At 42.6% G+C, this 16859-nt stretch overlaps 2 protein-coding genes across 2 annotated transcripts; both read left to right on the top strand.

Annotated features, from left to right (window-relative positions):
* Window positions 1-3960: 3960 nt before the first annotated feature.
* LOC118368044 (nuclear factor 7, brain-like) lies at window positions 3961-12822 on the top strand. Its single transcript, XM_035751750.2, has 6 exons — window positions 3961-4535; window positions 11111-11206; window positions 11296-11526; window positions 11618-11640; window positions 11724-11842; window positions 11942-12822. The coding sequence occupies exons 1-6, from the start codon at window positions 4131-4133 to the stop codon at window positions 12469-12471; spliced, it is 1404 nt and encodes a 467-aa protein (XP_035607643.1). The 5' UTR covers window positions 3961-4130; the 3' UTR covers window positions 12472-12822.
* A 257-nt stretch (window positions 12823-13079) lies between these two features.
* LOC127915631 (uncharacterized) lies at window positions 13080-14748 on the top strand. Its single transcript, XM_052495854.1, has 2 exons — window positions 13080-13979; window positions 14112-14748. Exons 1-2 carry the CDS (start codon window positions 13624-13626, stop codon window positions 14746-14748), a joined length of 993 nt encoding a protein of 330 aa, XP_052351814.1. The 5' UTR covers window positions 13080-13623.
* The last annotated feature ends 2111 nt before the right edge of the window (window positions 14749-16859 follow it).

The raw sequence follows: 16859 nt of genomic DNA, 5'->3' as shown, positions 1-16859 counted from the left end.
CTATGCTCAACCATACCATCTACAAGACACTCTTCTTTAAGAAGTACACCATGCGATCAACAAGACACTCTTCTTTAAGAAGTACACCATGCTCAACCATACGATCTACCAGACACTCTTCTTTAAGAAGTACACCATGCTCAACCATACAAGACACGATCAACCAAGACACTCTTCTTTAAGAAGTACACCATGCTCAACCATACAGACTCTTCTACACCATGCTCAACAGACACTCTTCTTTAAGAAGTACACCATGCTCAACCATACGATCTACAAGACACTCTTCTTTAAGAAGTCAACAAGACACTCTTCTTTAAGAAGTATACCATGCTCTCAACCACTCTTCTTTACGTACACCATCTCAACAAGACACTCTTCTTTAAGAAGTACACCATGCTCAACCATACGATCTACCAGACACTCTTCTTTAAGACACTCTTCTTTAAAGTACACCGTGCTCAACCATACGATCTACCAGACACTCTTCTTTAAGAAGTACACCATGCTCAACCATACGATCTACCAGACACTCTTCTTTAAGAAGTACACCATGCTCAACCATACGATCTACAAGACACTCTTCTTTAAGAAGTACACCATGCTCAACCATACGATCTACAAGACACTCTTCTTTAAGAAGTACACCATGCTCAACCATACGATCTACCAGACACTCTTCTTTAAGAAGTACACCATGCTCAACCATACGATCTACCAGACACTCTTCTTTAAGAAGTACACCATGCTCAACCATACGATCTACCAGACACTCTTCTTTAAGAAGTACACCATGCTCAACCATACGATCTACAAGACACTCTTCTTTAAGAAGTACACCATGCTCAACCATACGATCTACAAGACACTCTTCTTTAAGAAGTACACCATGCTCAACCATACCATCTACAAGACACTCTTCTTTAAGAAGTACACCATGCTCAACCATACGATCTACCAGACACTCTTCTTTAAGAAGTACACCATGCTCAACCATACGATCTACAAGACACTCTTCTTTAAGAAGTACACCATGCTCAACCATACGATCTACAAGACACTCTTCTTTAAGAAGTACACCATGCTCAACCATACGATCTACAAGACACTCTTCTTTAAGAAGTACATGCTCAACCATGCTCAACCATACGATCTACTAGACACTCTTCTTTAAGAAGTACACCATGCTCAACCATACGATCTGCTAGACACTCTTCTTTAAGAAGTACACCATGCTCAACCATACGATCAACCAGACACTCTTCTTTAAGAAGTACACCATGCTCAACCATACGATCTACCAGACACTCTTCTTTAAGAAGTACACCATGCTCAACCATACGATCAACCAGACACTCTTCTTTAAGAAGTACACCATGCTCAACCATACGATCTACAAGACACTCTTCTTTAAAGTACGTCATGCTCAACCATACGATCTACCAGACACTCTTCTTTAAGAAGTACACCATGCTCAACCATACGATCTACAGACACTCTTCTTTAAGTACACTATGCTCAACCATACGATCTCAAGACACTCTTCTTTAAGAGTGCACCACAAAGACACTCTTCTTTAAGAAGTACACCATGCTCAACCATACGATCTACCAGACACTCTTCTTTAAGAAGTACACCATGCTCAACAAGACACTCTTCTTTAAGAAGTACACACCATGATCTCAAGACACTCCATACACCATCTCAACAAGACACTCTTCTTTAAGAAGTACACCATGCTCAACCATACGATCTACAAGACACTCTTCTTTAAGTACACCATGTCAACAAGACACCATGCTCAACCATACGATCTACCAGACACTCTTCTTTAAGAAGTACACCATGCTCAACAAGACACTCTTCTTTAAGAAGTACACCATGCTCAACCATACAGACACTCTTCTTTAAGAAGTACACCATGCTCAACAAGACACTCTTCTTTAAGAAGTACACCATGCTCAACCATACGATCTACAAGACACTCTTCTTTTACACCAGCTCAACAAGACACTCTTCTTTACACCATGCTCAACCATACGATCTACCAGACACTCTTCTTTTACACCAGCTCAACAAGTACACTCTTCTTTAAGAAGTGCACCATGCTCAACCATACGATCTACCAGACACTCTTCTTTAAGAAGTACACCATGCTCAACCATACGATCTACAGACACTCTTCTTTAAGAAGTGCACCATGCTCAACCATACGATCTACCAGACACTCTTCTTTAAGAAGTACACCATGCTCAACCATACGATCTACAAGACACTCTTCTTTAAGAAGTACACCATGCTCAACCATACGATCTACCAGACACTCTTCTTTAAGAAGTACACCATGCTCAACCATACGATCTACCAGACACTCTTCTTTAAGAAGTACACCATGCTCAACCATACGATCTACCAGACACTCTTCTTTAAGAAGTACGTCATGCTCAACCATACGATCTACCAGACACTCTTCTTTAAGAAGTACACCATGCTCAACCATACGATCTACCAGACACTCTTCTTTAAGAAGTACACCATGCTCAACCATACGATCTACCAGACACTCTTCTTTAAGAAGTACACCATGCTCAACCATACGATCTACTAGACACTCTTCTTTAAGAAGTACACCATGCTCAACCATACGATCTACAAGACACTCTTCTTTAAGAAGTACGTCATGCTCAACCATACGATCTACCAGACACTCTTCTTTAAGAAGTACACCATGCTCAACCATACGATCTACAGACACTCTTCTTTAAGAAGTACACCATGCTCAACCATACGATCTACCAGACACTCTTCTTTAAGAAGTACGTCATGCTCAACCATACGATCTACTAGACACTCTTCTTTAAGAAGTACGTCATGCTCAACCATACGATCTACCAGACACTCTTCTTTAAGAAGTACGTCATGCTCAACCATACGATCTACCAGACACTCTTCTTTAAGAAGTACACCATGCTCAACCATACGATCTACCAGACACTCTTCTTTAAGAAGTACACCATGCTCAACCATACGATCTACTAGACACTCTTCTTTAAGAAAAACCACCACCGCTTTATTCATCCGTGACACGTAAGCAACATTCTCATATCCCACCTTCTCTCCTACGGCGACCAGAAACTCCTCCACAGTGACAGTAGCTTCAGTAACACACCTAAAGCAGTACCGAAGTGACAGGGACGGCCGCCCCATGTGGGTCGCCATCCCCGCCAAAACCAGGATAATTTCGACACGAAAAACAATAGACTTAATTCTACCACAACAACTAAATAAGAATAAGAATGACAACCTTAATCATGCAGAGGAAGACAAAAAAAGATACCACCAAGAAAAGGAAACCAAGATATCTAACTCTACACAACACAATTCCCAGCATGCACCAAACACTCCCAGCATGCATATTATTATTATTTCACTTTTGTATATTATCTACCTCACTTGCTTTGGCAATGTTAACACGTTTCCCATGCCAATAAAGACCCTTGAATTGAATTGAGAAAGAGAAAGAAAGAAAGAGTTGAATTGAGAAAGAGTATAGCAGTGACACAGTAGCAGGTCCACCATTTGTATCTGGCACAGCTGATTAATGAGATCCCATTGACTCTGCTCATTCATATTCAGGAAACACATCTACATTTATCATGCTGCTCTGGCCTGATCCCAGAGAGCCAAGCTGAAAGTTGGTGGCTGAAAGACACAATGACACTGAACACCGCCAGAGCAGCATGCATTCTTCCCTGCCCTGCCTCCAGTCCTACCATGCCAAACCTCAACAACTGGAGAAACACATGGTCTCTCTCTCTCTCTCTCTCTCTCTCTCTCTCTCTCTCGTCCACCTGAAGAGGGAAAGTTATCTCCCACCATCTCACTCTGTTGTCAAAGCCACACCCATACCCTCCCATACATGCACACATAGGGAAATGATTTTCCTGTGTAACCTGATTTCCTGTCATCTCCACTCCGTTCTCCACCTGTTGAGGGTGAAGTGCGGATCACTCCGGGGCTCACTCTCTAGGCCACGACCTCACACTGGGACTGGAGTTAGTTGATCAGAGATCATTTATTCTACAGATACAAGACAACATTTGGAAGAGGGAGTGACAACAAATTATAAAATGGCTTCCAGTTCATTTTTCCCAGAAGAGGATTTATCTTGTCCTGTGTGCTGTGACATCTTCGTTGATCCAGTCGTTCTGTCATGTAGCCACAGCGTCTGTAAAACCTGTCTGCAGAACTTCTGGAAACAGAAGGGATCTCAGGAATGCCCATTCTGCAGGAGAAGATCCTCAAAGACTGAACCTCCCTGTAACCGGGTCTTAAAGAACCTGTGTGAGTCCTTCTTACAGACGAGAATTCAGAGAGATTCAGCAGGACCTGTGGTGCTCTGCAGTCTGCACAATGAGAATCTCAAGCTCTTCTGTCTGGAGGATAAACAGTCCATCTGCTTTGTGTGCCAGGCCTCAAAGAAACATAAATATCATGACTGTGTCCCAATAGATGAAGCTGCACAGGATTACAAGGTAAGATAACCTGTTTAACTTGCTTTAGATTTACATGAGTCATGCTGAAACTGCTTTTCTGTCATTTGGCAAAAGTGATGACCTTTCGGAATATGAACCCACTATAGTGTCAGACGAGAAACAAAAGGGCAGAGACATATCTTGTTTGGAGCTATGTTAGATTCCATACATGTACTACTGTATGTGAGTAGTTGTCAGGATTATACTAAACCAACTAGTGTCGAGGCTATTTGATTCAAAATTTTAGGACCCCTTTAGGTATAGAAAAAAACATACAAAAATGTTTTGATAAAACATTGAATTTAGTCTTACTGCTATTTAGCCCATAGAAACACAATGAATAACAGATTCATATGGTGCATTGGGAAAAAATATTCAGACCCCTTGAATTTTTCCTCTTTTTTTTTTACATTACACCCTTGTTCTAAAATGTATTAAATTATACATTTTTTCTTATCGATCTACACAAAATACCCCATAATGACAAAGTGAAAACAGATTTTTTTAAACTGTCGGACCTTATATAGACAGGTGTGGGCCTTTCCAAATCATGTCCAATCAATTGAATTTACCACAATGGAAACAGGATGCACTTGAGCTCATAGCAAAGTTCTGAATACTTATGTAAATAAGGTATTTCTGTTTAAAAATGGTATATATATATATATGCAAAAAAAATATTAAAACAAGTTTTTGCTTTGTCAATATGGGGTATTATGTGATAAAAATAAAAAAAAGATTTTAGAGTCAAGGCTGTAACGTAACAAAACACGGGAAAAGTCAAGGGGTCTGAATACTTCCGAAGGCTCTGTACATCCATTCATTTTTTAAACTGGTACCTGGGTTACCTTCAGATGAGGCTTGAGGGCAAATCAACCAACATGCATGAGTTTGTGAGAGTCTCACCTTTCTATAGAGGGGTAATATTATTATGTCGGACAAACTGTTCGGACGCTACAGACAGAAGTTGGAAGATGGGCGGTTCTGACTTTAGACAAGTCCAGTGGCGCTTGTGGGGGTCGTGTTGCAAAGTCTCATCTTTCCATAGAGTTTGTAGGCCGAACCGTTCAGACACTACAGACGTTTTCGTGAGATGACCGATATATATATATATATATATACACATACATACTGTATACAGTAAATCATTTTATTTTCACTTGTGTCCAAAATATATGAGTAGGTGTGTCCAATATATATGAGTAGGTGTGTCCAATATATATGAGTAGGTGTGTCCAATATATATGAGTAGGTGTGTCCAATATATATGAGTAGGTGTGTCCAATATATATGAGTAGGTGTGTCCAATATATATGAGTAGGTGTGTCCAAAACATACTCTATAATATCAAAGTGAAAATAAAATGATTTACTGTATTCAGAGACCAAAACAACTCAAACAGATATCCGCCAAGTTGTGTAGTCAACAGAAGTCAGAAATAGCATTATAAATATTCACTTACCTTTGATCTTCATCAGAATGCACTCCCAGGAATCCCAGTTCCACAATAAATGTTTGATTTGTTCGGTAAAGTCCATCATTTATGTCCATACCTCCTTTTTGTTAGCGCGTTTAGCCCAGAAATCCAAATTCATGATGTGTGATCACTAGGTGCAGACGAAAGTCTAAAATTTCAGATACAGTCCGTAGAAACATGTCAAATGATATATAGAATCAATCTTTAGGATGTTTTTAACATAAATCATCAATAATGTTCCAACCGGAGATTTCCTTTGTCTGTAGAATTGCAATGGAACGCAAGATAACTATCACGTGAACGCGAGTGGCCAGCTCATGCCTCTCTGACAGACCTCTGACTCATTCCCCTCTCATTTGCCCCTCCTTCACAGCAGAAGCATCTAACAAGGTTCTAAAGACTGTTGGCATCTAGTGGAAGCCTTAGGAAGTGCAATTTGACCCCATAGACACTGTGTATTTGATAGGCAAAGGGTTGAAAAACTACAAACTTCAGATTTCCCACTTCCTGGTTGGATTTTGTCTAAGTTTTTTGCCTGCCATATGAGTTATGTTATACTCACAGACATCATTCAAACAGTTTTAGAAACTTCAGAGTGTTTTCTATCCAAATATACTAATATATGCATATATGCAGATATGCATATATTAGCAACTGGGCCTGAGTAGCAGACAGTTTACTCTGGGCATCTTATTCATCCAATCAACTCAATACTGCCCCCAGCCATAACAAGTTAAATGCATTGTTGTGCAACTGACTAGCTATCCCCTTTCTCCTTTCCCAATGCACAACGCTCTTATGACAATTACCCAAGAAGACTCACACCTGTGAGTCAGGGGAGGGAATATTAGTGTGTCATTTTTGATTAATCTTTCGTTCTTCCAATTTGACCTTAGAGTATTTAGTGTCGATCGTTGACCTTAGAGTATTTAGTGTAGATCGTTGACCTTAGAGTATTTAGTGTAGATCGTTGACCTTAGAGTATTTTGCGTAGATCGTTGACCCCACCCCCCCAAAAAAGACAATTCAATCCATTTTAATCACACAATAAAATGTGAAGAAATCTAAGGGGGAAAAGAGTTATTCCAGACTAACATTACTCATTCTGGTATTTCGTCATTTGGGTGTATTGTTTTGTATTGCTGCACTGTTGGAGATAAACACACAAGAATTTCGCTGCACCTGCGATAAGATCTGCAAACTGCACACAACCAATAAGATTTCATTGGACACGCACACACACACACACACACACACACACACACACACACACACACACACACACACACGCACGCACGCACGCACGCACGCACGCACGCACGCACACACACACACACACACACGCACACACGCACACACACAGGCAAAGCTTTTAACATAGTGTTTACAACTTACATATTTTGCACACTTTGACAAACATAATTACTTTGTGTATGTTTCTTCATAAAATCATGATTATTCAACATGTCCTCAACTCACAACCTCTTGGTTCACGGTTCACAATCATCCTGCTATGCCACTGAGTAGGTGTTACCGTGTAGGTGTTACTGACTGACTGGTTTCACCTGTATCCCTACAACTTTACACTTCCAAGTACATCTCAGCTCTGCTAAAAAATACTCTCAAGAAAAACTAATTTATCAGAAGTCACATGAAAACAGAATACTATGCCCCACCAACATTAGACAACTATAATGAAAACACTATACTGATAACACAAACTAAAGTCTCAAATAAAGTGAAATCAATGAAGAGAGAATAGTCATATTAACTAATAACTAAGGGTGTGTTCATACATTCCCTCTGGCTATTTACTCTGATCTCAGGGCTCTTCCTCTGGCGATCTACTCTGATCTCAGGGCTCTTCCTCTGGCTATCTACTCTGATCTCAGGGCTCTTCCTCTGGCTATCTACTCTGATCTCAGGGCTCTTCCTCTGGCTATCTACTCTGATCTCAGGGCTCTTCCTCTGGCTATCTACTCTGATCTCAGGGCTCTTCCTCTGGCTATCTACTCTGATCTCAGGGCTCTTCCTCTGGCTATCTACTCTGATCTCAGGGCTCTTCCTCTGGCTATCTACTCTGATCTCAGGGCTCTTCCTCTGGCTATCTACTCTGATCTGATCTCAGGGCTCTTCCTCTGGCTATCTACTCTGATCTGGCTATCTACTCTGGGCTCTTCCTCTGGCTATCTACTCTGATCTCAGGGCTCTTCCTCTGGCTATCTACTCTGATCTCAGGGCTCTTCCTCTGGCTATCTACTCTGATCTCAGGGCTCTTCCTCTGGCTATCTACTCTGATCTCAGGGCTCTTCCTCTGGCTATCTACTCTGATCTCAGGGCTCTTCCTCTGGCTATCTACTCTGATCTCAGGGCTCTTACTCTGGCTATCTACTCTGATCTCAGGGGGCTGATCTCAGGGCTCTTCTTCTGGCTATCTACTTTGATCTCAGGGCTCTTCCTCTGGCTATCTACTCTGATCTCAGGGCTCTTCCTCTGGCTATCTACTCTGATCTCAGGGCTCTTCCTCTGGCTATCTACTCTGATCTCAGGGCTCTTCCTCTGGCTATCTACTCTGATCTCAGGGCTCTTCCTCTGGCTATCTACTCTGATCTCAGGGCTCTTCCTCTGGCTATCTACTCTGATCTCAGGGCTCTTCCTCTGGCTATCTACTCTGATCTCAGGGCTCTTCCTCTGGCTATCTACTCTGATCTCAGGGCTCTTCCTCTGGCTATCTACTCTGATCTCAGGGCTCTTCCTCTGGCGATCTACTCTGATCTCAGGGCTCTTCTACAGGAATACATTGGATACGATCACATTGGATGTGTTCTGTTAGAACACATTGGATGTGTTCTGTTAGATCACATTGGATGTGTTCTGTTAGATCACATTGGATGTGTTCTGTTAGAACACATTGGATGTGTTCTGTTAGATCTCATTGGATGTGTTCTGTTAGATCACATTGGATGTGTTATGTTAGATCTCATTGGATGTGTTATGTTAGATCACATTGGATGTGTTCTGTTAGATCACATTGGATGTGTTCTGTTAGATCACATTGGATGTGTTATGTTAGAACACATTGGATGTGTTCTGTTAGATCACATTGGATGTGTTCTGTTAGATCACATTGGATGTGTTCTGTTAGATCACATTGGATGTGTTCTGTTAGATCACATTGGATGTGTTCTGTTAGATCACATTGGATGTGTTCTGTTAGATCACATTGGATGTGTTCTGTTAGATCACATTGGATGTGTTCTGTTAGATGTCATTGGATGTGTTATGTTAGATCACATTGGATGTGTTCTGTTAGATCACATTGGATGTGTTCTGTTAGATCACATTGGATGTGTTCTGTTAGAACACATTGGATGTGTTCTGTTAGATCACATTGGATGTGTTCTGTTAGATCACATTGGATGTGTTCTGTTAGATCACATTGGATGTGTTCTGTTAGATCACATTGGATGTGTTCTGTTAGTTCTGTTCACATTGGATGTGTTCTGTTAGATCACATTGGATGTGTTCTGTTAGATCACATTGGATGTGTTCTGTTAGATCACATTGGATGTGTTCTGTTAGATCACATTGGATGTGTTCTGTTAGATCACATTGGATGTGTTCTGTTAGATCACATTGGATGTGTTCTGTTAGATCACATTGGATGTGTTCTGTTGTCACATTGGATGTGTTCTGTTAGATCACATTGGATGTGTTCTGTTAGATCACATTGGATGTGTTCTGTTAGATCACATTGGATGTGTTCTGTTTCACATTGGATGTGTTCTGTTAGATCTCATTGGATGTGTTCTGTTAGATCACAGATGTGTTCACATTGGATGTGTTCTGTTAGATCACATTGGATGTGTTCTGTTAGATCACATTGGATGTGTTCTGTTAGATCACATTGGATGTGTTCTGTTAGATCACATTGGATGTGTTCTGTTAGATCACATTGGATGTGTTCTGTTAGATCACATTGGATGTGTTCTGTTAGATCACATTGGATGTGTTCTGTTAGATCACATTGGATGTGTTCTGTTAGATCACATTGGATGTGTTCTGTTAGATCACATTGGATGTGTTCTGTTAGATCACATTGGATGTGTTCTGTTTAGATGTGTTCACATTGGATGTGTTCTGTTAGATCACATTGGATGTGTTCTGTTAGATCACATTGGATGTGTTCTGTTAGATCACATTGGATGTGTTCTGTTAGATCACATTGGATGTGTTCTGTTAGATCACATTGGATGTGTTCTGTTAGATCACATTGGATGTGTTCTGTTAGATCACATTGGATGTGTTCTGTTAGATCACATTGGATGTGTTCTGTTAGATCACATTGGATGTGTTCTGTTAGATCACATTGGATGTGTTCTGTTAGATCACATTGTTGTTCTGTTAGATCACATTGGATGTGTTCTGTTAGATCACATTGGATGTGTTCTGTTAGATCACATTGGATGTGTTCTGTTAGATCACATTGGATGTGTTCTGTTAGATCACATTGGATGTGTTCTGTTAGATCTCATTGGATGTGTTCTGTTAGAACACATTGGATGTGTTCTGTTAGATCTCATTGGATGTGTTCTGTTATTTGACATTGGATGTGTTCTGTTAGATCTCATTGGATGTGTTCTGTTAGATCTCATTGGATGTGTTCTGTTAGAACACATTGGATGTGTTCTGTTAGATCTCATTGGATGTGTTCTGTTAGATCTCATTGGATGTGTTCTGTTAGATCACATTGGATGTGTTCTGTTAGATCTCATTGGATGTGTTCTGTTAGATCTCATTGGATGTGTTCTGTTAGATCACATTGGATGTGTTCTGTTAGAACACATTGGATGTGTTCTGTTAGATCTCATTGGATGTGTTCTGTTAGATCACATTGGATGTGTTCTGTTAGATCACATTGGATGTGTTCTGTTAGATCACATTGGATGTGTTCTGTTAGATCACATTGGATGTGTTCTGTTAGATCACATTGGATGTGTTCTGTTAGATCACATTGGATGTGTTCTGTTAGATCACATTGGATGTGTTCTGTTAGATCTGCTGCATAACAGTATAGTGAGGTTTTGTCTCATTCTAGGAGCAACTCCAGACTGCCTTGAAGCCCTTGCAGAATAAAATGGAAGTCTTCAATGAAGTTAAACAAACCTTTGATCAAACAGCTGAGCACATTAAGGTATGTATAAATCATACAAGTGTTCCTTAGTAAAATAAGGATTATTGGAGAATTCCAATTATAATCCAAGTGTTTGATATTGTCTCCAGAGCCAATCCCAGCACACAGAGAGACAGATTAAGAAGGAGTTTCAGAAGCTTCACCAGTTTCTACTAGATGAAGAGGCAGTCAGCATCGCTGCACTGAGGAAGGAAGAGGAGCACAAGAGTCTGATGATGATGAAGAAGATTGAGAAGATAAAAGGAGAGATATTGTCCCTTTCAGACACAATCAAATCCATAGAGTTGGAGTTGAGAGCTACAGACATCTCATTCCTGCAGGTCAGAACCTCTCTCTCATGTAGTCATTGTGGTCCTACAGTAAATACTAAACCCTTTGCCCAATAATCACATATTATCATATGCTTTACAGAACTTCCAGGCCACCATGAACGCGTAAGTATGTTGCCTTCTGTCTCACTTGTCTGTGGTTCTGAACCCAAGCCCACAGCAGCACTAACTCCTGAACATTCTTCCAGAGCCCACTGCACACTTCCGGACCCAGAGAGGGTTGCAGGAGCACTGATAGATGTGGCCAAAAGCCTTGGCAACCTGCAGTTCAGAGTCTGGGAGAAGATGCAGTGGATTGTCAAACACTGTGAGTACTAAATTGATAATATTAATGAACAGAGTTCATTGAAAAGTCAATATAATAAGACATTTATTGTTCATACAATATGACCTCTTCTGTTTTTAGCCCCTGTGATTCTTGACCCCAACACTGCACATGCCTGTCTGTCTCTGTCTGATGATCTGACCACTGTGAGATGCTCAGACCAAAGGCAGCAGCTCCCTGACAACCCGGAGCGGTGTATGTTCTACGCAGATGTTCTGGGCTCTGAGGGGTTCAGCTCAGGGAAGCACAGCTGGGAGGTGGAGGTGGGGGATCACCCTTACTGGTTTCTAGGAGTGGTCAAAGAGTCCATCAACAGGAAGGTAGAGATAAATAGAACACCAAGGTTTGGAATATGGCAAATTGGGCAAATGTCTGGTCGGTATATAGTAGCAGATGGGACACTTGCTATGAAGAGGAGACCCTGGAGGGTCAGAGTGGAGCTGGACTACAACATGGGGGAGTTGTCCTTTTACGACCCCAAGGACATGACACTTATCCACACATATAAAGAAAGGTTTACTAAGCGACTTTACCCATTCCTCTCTGTTGGACTGGCTGTTGGTGCCAACAACCCTGATTTACAGATCTGCCTGTCAAAGAGTTGTCTTTGACAGTGCTGTCATCACAGGGATGTGTCCAGCTCCTTTATTGGCCCAATAACAAGCTTTATTTAATTTTAACACACTAGAAAGTTGGAAACAAACCCCACTCCTCGTTCACTGCACATAGAACCCCATCCAATCCTTTACGAAATCTCCAGACGGTTTTCCATCCTCCCATATGCGTACTCCAGTGTGAGCCGAGCCGGCACAAGCGCTAGCAGCACAACTCTGGGGTCTGTACACCCCGCCACATGCATCTCATGTTTCCTGGTCTTCCAAACTGCCATTTTTAACTGTCCCAACCAGTAGTCCCTTCACCTATTGGCTATGCTATACCTACAGTAGGTCCTCCAACAGGGAGGGGTGGAGGGAAGGAGGGAGGGAGGGGTGGAAGGAGGGGTGGAAGGAGGGAGGGAAGGAAGGAAGGAAGGAAGGAAGGAAGGAAGGAAGGAGGGAGGGAGGGAGGGAGGGGTGGAGGGAGGGAGGAAGGGCGGGAGGGAGGGAGGGCAGTCGGGCGGGAGGGCAGTCGGGCGGGAGGGAGGGGGTGGAGGGAGGGAGGGAGGGGCGGGAGGGAGGGCGGGAGTGGGGGGGGGGGAGGGAGGGAGAGGTGGATGGAGGGAGGGCTTATAACTCGATTATCTAGCTACCCAAAGGTTGTGAGATTCAATCTCATCACGGACAACTTTACAATGTAGAACTCCGTCTCTGATCCTGAGTCAATGTCGCTAATATCCAGCTCCAACCTCTAAATAGTCCGCATAGCCCTCAAACTCCGTCTCTGATCCTGAGTCAATGTCTCTAATATCCAGCTCCAACCTCTAAATAGTCCGCATAGCCCTCAAACTCCGTCTCTGATCCTGAGTCAATGTCGCTAATATCCAGCTCCAACCTCTAAATAGTAGACCTTATCCTAGCTGGCCCAGAGTACTGCTTAAAAATCCTTCTTTAACCTGTCTCATCCCTTTCATCTACAGTTGATTGAAGTGCATTTAACATGTGACATCAATAAGGGATCATTGCTTCCAGCTGGTCAGTCTACGTCATGGAAAGAACAGAAGTTCTTAACATGTGATGGTATGAGATGCCACTTGGGCAGATCTTGGAGCCCAAAGCTCTAACAGAGCTTTGCTGCACTAATCTTCCCCTCCACTACCTTCACACATGTATAGATCCTATCTCCACACGTCTACTAGTCCGTGCTGTTTTAACACATTGGTTAAGGCTGTGGATGACCTTCCTCCCAGTTCCTATCTAGTGTCGAATCTGTTTTACAGCTCCTCCATTTCTCCATCCTCATCGGGCAGCTCCACGGAATCCGGAGCCCCCCGGCTTCCCCCACAATCACCCCGCATGTCTATAATTCCACTGGGCACATCACCCCGCGTGTCTGTAATTACACTGGGCACATCACCCTGCGTGTCTGTAATTACACTGGGCACATCACCCTACGTGTCTGTAATTACACTGGGCACATCACCCTGCTTGTCTGTAATTACACTGGGCACATCACCCTGCTTGTCTGTAATTACACTGGGCACATCACCCTGCGTATCTATAATTACACTGGGCACTTCACCCTGTGTGTCTAAAATTCTACTGGGCACATCACCCTGCGTGCCTGTAATTACACTGGGCACATCACCCTGCAGGGCTGTAATTACACTGGACACATCACCCTGCGTGTCTGTAATTACACTGGGCACATCACCCTGCGTGCCTGTAATTCCACTGGGCACATCACCCTGCGTGTCTGTAATTACACTGGGCACATCACCCTGCGTGCCTGTAATTCCACTGGGCACATCACCCGGCGTGTCTGTAATTACACTGGGCACATCACCCTGCGTGCCTGTAATTCCACTGGGCACATCACCCGGCGTGCCTGTAATTCCACTGGGCACATCACCCTGCGTATCTATAATTACACTGGGCACTTCACCCTGTGTGTCTAAAATTCCACTGGGCACATCACCCTGCGTGTCTATAATTACACTGGGCACATCACCCGGCGTGTCTGTAATTACACTGGGCACATCACCCTGCGTGTCTGTAATTACACTGGGCACATCACCCTGCGTGCCTGTAATTCCACTGGGCACATCACCCTGCGTGTCTGTAATTACACTGGGCACATCACTCAACGTGTCTATAATTACACTGGGCACATCACCCTGCGTGTCTGTAATTACACTGGGCACATCACCCTGCGTGTCTGTAATTACACTGGGCACATCACCCTCCGTTGTCTGTAGATTCCACTGGGCACATCACCCTGCGTGTCTGTAATTGCCACTGGGCACATCACCACTGCTGGTGTCTGTAATTCCACTGGGCACATCACCCTGCGTGCTGTAATTCCACTGGGCACATCACCCTGCGTGCCTGTAATTACACTGGGCACATCACCCTGCGTGCCTGTAATTCCACTGGGATCACCCTGATGTCTGTAAAACACTGGGCACATCACTCAACGTGTCTATAATTACACTGGGCACATCACCCTGCGTGTCTGTAATTACACTGGGCACATCACCCTGCGTGTCTGTAATTACACTGGGCACATCACTCAACGTGTCTATAATTACACTGGGCACATCTTTCTCCGTTGTCTGTGAGACAGCTGTATCAGCCTTGGAGTCAGCATTGCCACTGCCCTCGGTAACCACTGCTGGGAGTTCAGTCACTAGCACGCCCACCCCTGAGCTCTCCGCCACAGAAATCTCGCCTGCATCAACATCGACGTCATCAGTATGTACTGATTTCATGAACTGATATACAAAACAACTCTAGATTCAAACTTAGATAGTTATTTAAAAAAAAGTGCAACCAATAGAATGTTATATACAGTATGTTGGGGATACAACCATCCCAGCTCTGCAGATGTTTTGAAAACAGAATCAAATAGATCATCTGGATGGTGTTCATAGATAGCTTGTTTTTGGAGGTTCAGGAAGCTGAAGGATGGGGCATTTCAACACTTACCGGTGTTCAGAGAATAGCACTGGGGTGGGTTGAGTAGTCAAGCTCAATGATATAATAATGGTCTTAACAAAAATGTTTATCTTTAATTTACAAGCTGAAGGATGAGAATGAATGGTTCAGTTCTGAGAAACATGGGAGGGGTTGAAAGCTGAAGGATGGAACTGGATGGTGTTCAGAGATAGATGGGAGGGGTTGAGTAGAGCTGAAGGATGGGGCTGGACGGTGTTCAGAGATAGATGGGAGGGGTTGAGTAGAGCTGAAGGATGGAACTGGATGGTGTTCAGAGATAGATGGGAGGGGTTGAGTAGAGCTGAAGGATGGGACTGGATGGTGTTCAGAGATAGATGGGAGGGGTTGAGTAGAGCTGAAGGATGGGGCTGGACGGTGTTCAGAGATAGATGGGAGGGGTTGAGTAGAGCTGAAGGATGGAACTGGATGGTGTTCAGAGATAGATGGGAGGGGTTGAGTAGAGCTGAAGGATGGAACTGGATGGTGTTCAGAGATAGATGGGAGGGGTTGAGTAGAGCTGAAGGATGGGGCTGGACGGTGTTCAGAGATAGATGGGAGGGGTTGAGTAGAGCTGAAGGATGGAACTAAAAACAAACGAAAGATAACTATTGTAAAATATACTGTGTTCGTAAAATGCATATATAATTTACAAGCTGGAAATAGAAGCCTAATAGTTGTTGTCCATTAGTTTACTCCAATTAGGGGAGGGATGATAGGGTTTAGAGAAAATAATAAAATAAAATATATATAAAAAAAAATAAAATAAAATATATATTTACAAGGAAATATTTTTTTTTGATTATATATAAAGCTGATCTACCATGTAAAAAACATAATCAGTATGGGCACCGGAATCTTGCAATTCCGATATTTGTGGTTGAGTCTGGAGCCGGTGTAGAGGTTGGGGCACCCCTAAACCCCCGGGTCTCAAATCTCATTGAGATTTTACAGACGTCTTCAATACGTCTTATTTATACACTTTTGTAATATTTATGAAATGCATATTGTTATATTCGGTAGCACTTATTTATTTTTCCTTTGCCTCCAACCCCCTTCGATGTGTAGAACGGATGTGGGCGGGGCCAGGTCTACATAAGGGTGCACATTTTTTTTAAATCACAAAAGCTCTGGCGAAGGCCGTGTGGGCGATATGTAAGCTTATTAAATATCGGTGATACTATCAAGAGCAGCTTCCTTTTTCCTTCATCTTGTTTCTAACTAAAGCATTTATCTTTTAAAGTTATAACTTGTTTTGTGTGTATTTGTTTTGTGAGGGTTGAGAGGTGTTTACCAGGTTTGTTTGCCATTAAATACTATGCTTTATTTGAGATTAACCTGTAGTTGTTGGCTCTCTTCAAAGAAAAATATCATATTCTTGCTTTAAGTTCAGACATGGAATTTTCTTC

The sequence above is a fragment of the Oncorhynchus keta genome, chromosome 35 (assembly GCF_023373465.1).
Source record: "Oncorhynchus keta strain PuntledgeMale-10-30-2019 chromosome 35, Oket_V2, whole genome shotgun sequence".
NCBI lineage: Eukaryota > Metazoa > Chordata > Actinopteri > Salmoniformes > Salmonidae > Oncorhynchus > Oncorhynchus keta.
Note: the sequence above shows the minus strand (reverse complement) of the source record. Positions and strands in the feature narration are given on the sequence as shown.